At 36.0% G+C, this 6000-nt stretch overlaps 1 protein-coding gene across 1 annotated transcript in view; it reads left to right on the plus strand.

The window, feature by feature from the left end:
* The window catches only part of LOC149529370 (heat shock protein 70 (Hsp 70) family protein), a 44485-nt gene extending 39254 nt beyond the window's left edge, over positions 1–5231 (plus strand). The window contains exons 13-14 of the mRNA XM_089810513.1: positions 4385–4457; positions 4552–5231. Of these exons, the coding sequence (XP_089666639.1) occupies positions 4385–4457; positions 4552–4776 (298 nt within the window). The 3' untranslated portion in view covers positions 4777–5231. The remainder of the gene's footprint in view (positions 1–4384; positions 4458–4551) is intronic.
* Positions 5232–6000: the final 769 nt, after the last annotated feature.

The raw sequence follows: 6000 nt of genomic DNA on the forward strand, positions 1-6000 counted from the left end.
AGCAGGTGACTACGACTCCCTTTCTTAACCATATCAGAAACGCCATACATAAGAACAAACACGCACACCATACACATGCAAGTATGGAGTAAGTATCCATAATAAAACACATGTGATAATAAACCATCTAACTAATTATCATCAATAACTGAAAACAATGTAATAATCATCATGCATATATGAAATGTAGAGTCTAAATAATCTCATCACATATCGACTGAATCCATAGCATAATATCTGATAGTCTCAAAACAATGCTACTAACTATCAACATAAAACTAGTCTAACATAGTCCGCTAATCATAGCAACAATGTGTCCAGAAAGATGTGAACGAGGGTAGGCACTACACTAGACCATTTCATTTGCAATCATCTTTGATGCTCTTATATATATAAAACTTGTACTGACAAACCCAAACCCAACTTAAAAAAAATTGGATGAATTTTGAACCCGAATGTCGAACTGGCATCCGAACCAGAATCCGAACCGGCAACTTAGGTATAAATGTATTTGCAGATGTTTTCTGCATGCTTCACAATCATAACTAGCTTAACCGGAAAATGTTTGCCAATGTCCTCAAACATTAGATTGGTGCTTTGCTTTATAATTATTAGGTCACACTTCTGCTTAAACAGAACACATAATTCTCATATTTTATCTTCCTTGAAGTGTCATTTGACTTCAAGAAGATTGCATTACCAGAAGAAGATAGCATTGATGGATTTTGTCTATCGGTCCATCCATTAACATGATGGTGCAATCCTTCATCTGGATGGTTCAATATTCATAAGTGACAGATTATATACTGGAGACCTATTTTATCATAAATTGGCTGTGAAGAACATCAATAGAAAGTGCTTTAAAGCCTCACACTGCTACAACAATTGGAACAAAGTATTTCTTTCATGTAAGGGTACCTAAAACACAAACAATTTGGAATTTAAAAAACAAGTTGAAAAAAACTGTATCCTCAAAAATATAAACTAATAACTATATAACTATAATAAAAACATGACTTAAAAAATTAAAATGTTTGTGATGTTATTGTTCTGCATGGAAAGGAGTGCCAGAGAAATTCCAAAGCTGGCTATTATTTGCCTTGTTATTATGTGGTGGTCTTTGTTTCATTCATGCTCTTCAACAATTTTTAGTAACCAAGAGTAGTGCATGATATAAGAGCACTCTGTGAATTGCAAATCCAACTGCTAGTAGAATCAAAGTTTCCACTTCCATTGTCGAGCATTGAATTATGATTGGTTTTATTCTTTGTTCTCTTGCAATGTCACTCCTCACAGACTCAGGCTAAGCATTTGGATGCAAGGAAATATCATTTCGAGCTATGCAGGCAAGCTATTATTTTTCAAGGATAAATGCTTCTTCCTAGAAGCTCCATGCCCCACTATTTGCTTTCCCTATTTTTATGCCCAGCATATTGTATCTCCAAGCAGGGGCTTCCTTCATGGCTTTGAGTCTTTGGACTTATTAAAATTGAAAACCTTACATCATGGAAAGACAGTAAATGTTTAATTAAAATATGCAAGCAAAAAAACTAAAAACATTAGCAAAAACTTGCATAACTGAATAGTGCAGATAAAAACAAGAATGCAAGGTAAACTGTAAAAGCAATTGACGAAACTAAAATTCAGAAGAAATAAACTATGAAAATATAAAGAAGAAATAATGAGACAGACATAAAACAAGGATTCTTAAATTATCTTGATGCTTTTAGTTGGAAAGTTGAAGATGTGCTCAAATCAGAAGCCTTATGTGAGCTCCTCTTTGGTACAAATCCATTGTCAATCCAGCTTTAAAAGGTCTTTGCATAAGAATGTTTTGCTCAGAAGATAAAACCTTAATGGGCAAGTTGGATTCATCAAAAGGGCAAATGAAATGTGTTTTAATGTATTGGGCCTTTTATGTTCTCTTTATTGAAGTACTTAAAAAAATGATTTTTAACTCAGTCGCATAGTTACACTGCCCTGGGGGATGGCGGAAAGGGGGGACATTTCTGGTACGAGTGGACAAAGGGGCCTTAATTTGGGGATGATGGGGGAAGGAGACAGGGGACGGGGGGGTTGTATATACTGTACAAATGGCTCTCAAAATGCTATTTATGAAAAGACGTATTGTAATATATGATGTAAAAGAGTAAATACTTGAACATTGCATTGAATTGGAAAATCGAACATTGAACATAAATAGTCAAATCAGCAAATAGTCAACCCAGGGACGTCCCCATCCTCGGTGGTGGTGGTGGAATCTGGTGGTGCTGCTGAGAACGGGGGGACAGAGTCCCCAAGTCCCCTAATGTCCCGTCCCATAAATTTTGGCTTCAACCCATACCCTTAATGGAAACACATCCCCATCCCCTTAAACGTCCATGTTCTGGAAACTCTGTGGAGCATAATGGTCAGTCTTTGAGAAATTTGCAACCTTCAATGGAGATGCCAATAATCTCTGTGATAAGGTTCTCCTTAACGGTCACTTTCTTGCCCAACATAGTAACCTTCTCATTAATCTTAGAATCCAGTCCATGCAACTTCTCATATAAGGAGATAGTTCACTCTTCTTTGTAACCCTCCATATTGTTGCATTGTTTTTGTCTGCCGTGCAGTCAATAGGTTCCATGCTCCGCTGATCTCCCATTTTGAAGCCTGAATAGGGCTGAAGGAAGTCTCTGTATCTTCTAGTGTTGTGGACTCAAAAGAACCTAGAAAGCAGGTGGAGGAAGGGGAAAAAGGTTGTGTAAACACCATATTCTCTAAACACACTGCAAATAATAATGGATGCTCGGCTTATCTCCCATTTTGAAGCCTGAATTGCAAGGCTGAAGGAAGTCTCTGTATCTTCTAGTGTTGCGGACTCAAAAGAACCTAGAAAGCATGCGGAGGAAGGGGAAAAAGGCTGCGTAAACACCATATTCTCTAAACACACTGCAAATAATAATGGCAATAAAGAAATGAGCTGTCTTATTCATGATTATTTCAATATGATAATTACAGCCCCTCCCATGTGTTCTGTCACATCAGCAGAGCTTTGACATCATCATGCAACTTATCCCCCCTGTGCCATGTTATACATTCTTTAGCCTAGACCCCCAATTTAGCAAAAAAATAAGCAACATGGCCAGCCTCACAATAGGTGTGAGGCATATACACCTTGTCAAAAGATTGTACACCTTGTCAAAAGATTTCATCAGCTCAATATATTTTTGGATCCAACTTTCAATTGCCCAAGAAGGCTTATAAACCCCTATAAAACATGGGATTATGTTATTGGAGTCACCTTCAAGCCATAGTCTCTTGCATTTTAGAACGTGAGCCTTCCATAGTACACAATAGGCCCCTATGGCTTCAGCAATGTGGTTATGCTGGCTACCCAAGGGAAGTGCCCCTGCTGAAACAGGACTGCCATTTTCATTCCTTATCGCTTCCCTGAAGCCTGTGGAGTTCTTTATCCCCTTGCTAAAGAAAAGTTGTTCTTAATATTCTTTTTGACTTGGTTTGTGTCCTTGTATTGTGAATTTTTCTCAAGGATTGTATTAAGGAGAGATGAATCATTTAGTGCCTGTAAAAATTTAAATATTTAAAACATTAAATCTACGCTCAGGTTTTGAATGAAGAAAGTGCAAAATTTAAAAATAATGAAAAAGTCTAAAAAGCTAAAAGAAGCTACATCTGCAATGCAATATGAGCCTCTTCGAACATCCATTTACATAGTCAACCTTAGTATGTGTCTTTGAATAGAAGTTTCATTCAATTTCCTTTCGACTTTCACTTAAAATAAGCCTTTTTTTGTAGCAAAGGCTACAGGTGACGGACAAGGTTTGCTAAAACGTTTATACTTGTAAGGAATTGACCAATTCTGTGCTCTATATGATTTCTTCTTTTGTAAGAGGTCAATCAAGCATTTTAATAAAGTTCAATTTTTTTATGTTAAATAGAAATCATAAAATTTTAACAGAATCATAATTTATAAAAAAAAAGGAATTTAGAACAAAATATGATGCTTTAAAACATAATGTTATTTGCATGCAACAAAGGGAATGCCACCTAATTAACAGTGTTCACCTATTGCATTCCTCATCTCCATCTGCCACTTCCAGTCTTTGCTTTATTGTAATGATCAGAAACTAAGAATAATGATTGACATGAACTATCTGCCCAAATATGAATTATATGCTCAATCTTTCAAACTCATTCGGATGTTTTGTGCCTACAAAAGTCCATGTGCTAGGTTTTTATTATAAGGTTATTGTGGATCACAATTTCGAATTTTTCTAAATCTTGTCTTGGTTCAGCTCAGAAAGCTTGCACAATTTAACTTTAATAGATATAATTATATATCTATGGTAACTTAACTAGAAAATGGTGGTGGTGGCAGAACCCCGGGACATGTGGATCCAATCTTCACTTCTGAGGAGGTGTATAGGAAGGTGGAAAAGCTTCAAAACAAGGTAATTGCCGTGTAATTTGTTTCATAGATGTTTACACAGTAGAATGAAGTAATGCAAGTGTTAAATCTGTTGTTCACCCTGTTGTGTGGTGTAGGTGATCAAAATTAATAAAATACCCCAGCCAAAGCCAAAGGTTGAAAAACCTGCAACAAATGAGTCTACGATGAGTGACAGCCAAAATGAGACCAAATCGAGTTCCAGTTATAAGACAGAAAGTGAAGATAGGGGAACAAATATCCCTGAGCCAAATGAATCTGAACACTCACAAGAGTCGAATGGTCAAAAGAACGACGAAGATGATGTTTTTGATGAATTATGATAGAAGAGTATATAGCATGGAAGAGCTAATTGATTATGATAGAAGACTACAGTAGTGGAAGTAAAAATGACACAGAAATAGTGAAGAGCTGCATCCAATTGAAACTTTAAATTTGTTAACACCCACATTTTCGGCTGTGATTTATTGAGGTCCATAAGGTGTACCCGTAGGTATCCCTTTTAATATGTACTTTGGCTATCAAAATCTGCTTTAATTGTCACATGTTCACACTTTGAGCAAAGTGTCTTTTAGACGTTAATCCTGTGGTTACAAGATAAAGACTAACACAATAACCAGCAGCAAGCATTGGCTATAATGGGCTCTCACCATAGGTTTGCCCTTGAAAATCAGAATGTTGATTGGCATCCCTTCATTTTTGTACTAGTTTATACTACCGGAATCTGATATGGTTGTTATGATAAGGCTTTATATGATTTCCTTTTCTTGTTGCTAAATGAATCAGATAATTGACCTCTGTATTTTGAACTTGTGACTGCTGAACCATGAAAGCACAAATATATGTGCTATTTTAAAGGTTTAGAGTCTTAAGCACTATCTGTTTTCAGTCAAATTGAAACACAAATATATGTAAGTGAAAGCTAGCATAATTTTGGATATCTCATCATTCAAATAATATGTTGTAATCCTAGAAGTTTGTGTCTTGGTTATTTAGAGGTCTAAATAATTTGTGGTAAAATGCCAATTAAATACAATAGTGAAACTCTAATTAAATGGGATGCATGCTTCAGTGGTCCATTGAGTCTCTTGAGATGCTGACAGAAATGCAATGGAGATCATGCAGTATACGGAACAGCTATTAATGTGAGTATTATTAGGATGCTCTCATTAAGGAAGTGTCGGATGGAATGTTGAATGCGCAGAGTCTGCACAAGAGAAGGATAAAGAGTGAAAATCACTAGCACTTGCACTTTGAAGGGTGTAAGGGTTACACTAATAGTTAGTGTTGACACAAAATGTTTGCTTATAACATTTTCTGTGCATAGTGAAACAATGGGAACATAATTTTTAAATCTTTATGAATTTCTCTTGCTTGGTACGCATCGAATACACCCTGTTAATCTGTTCTTTGGTCAAGGTTCATCTTGTCTTTTCAATAATCTATCTTCTTCACAACTTTTGTCAATATCTTTGCACCCTTTTTCATCTATAATGAACTTTATAGGCTTTGGTCATTATGGCTTACACTTTGATAATACTCCTCCA

Source organism: Cupressus sempervirens, chromosome 11 (genome assembly GCF_028749045.1).
Source record: "Cupressus sempervirens isolate cs-2001-9-10 chromosome 11, ASM2874904v1, whole genome shotgun sequence".
Classification (NCBI taxonomy): Eukaryota; Viridiplantae; Streptophyta; class Pinopsida; order Cupressales; family Cupressaceae; genus Cupressus; species Cupressus sempervirens.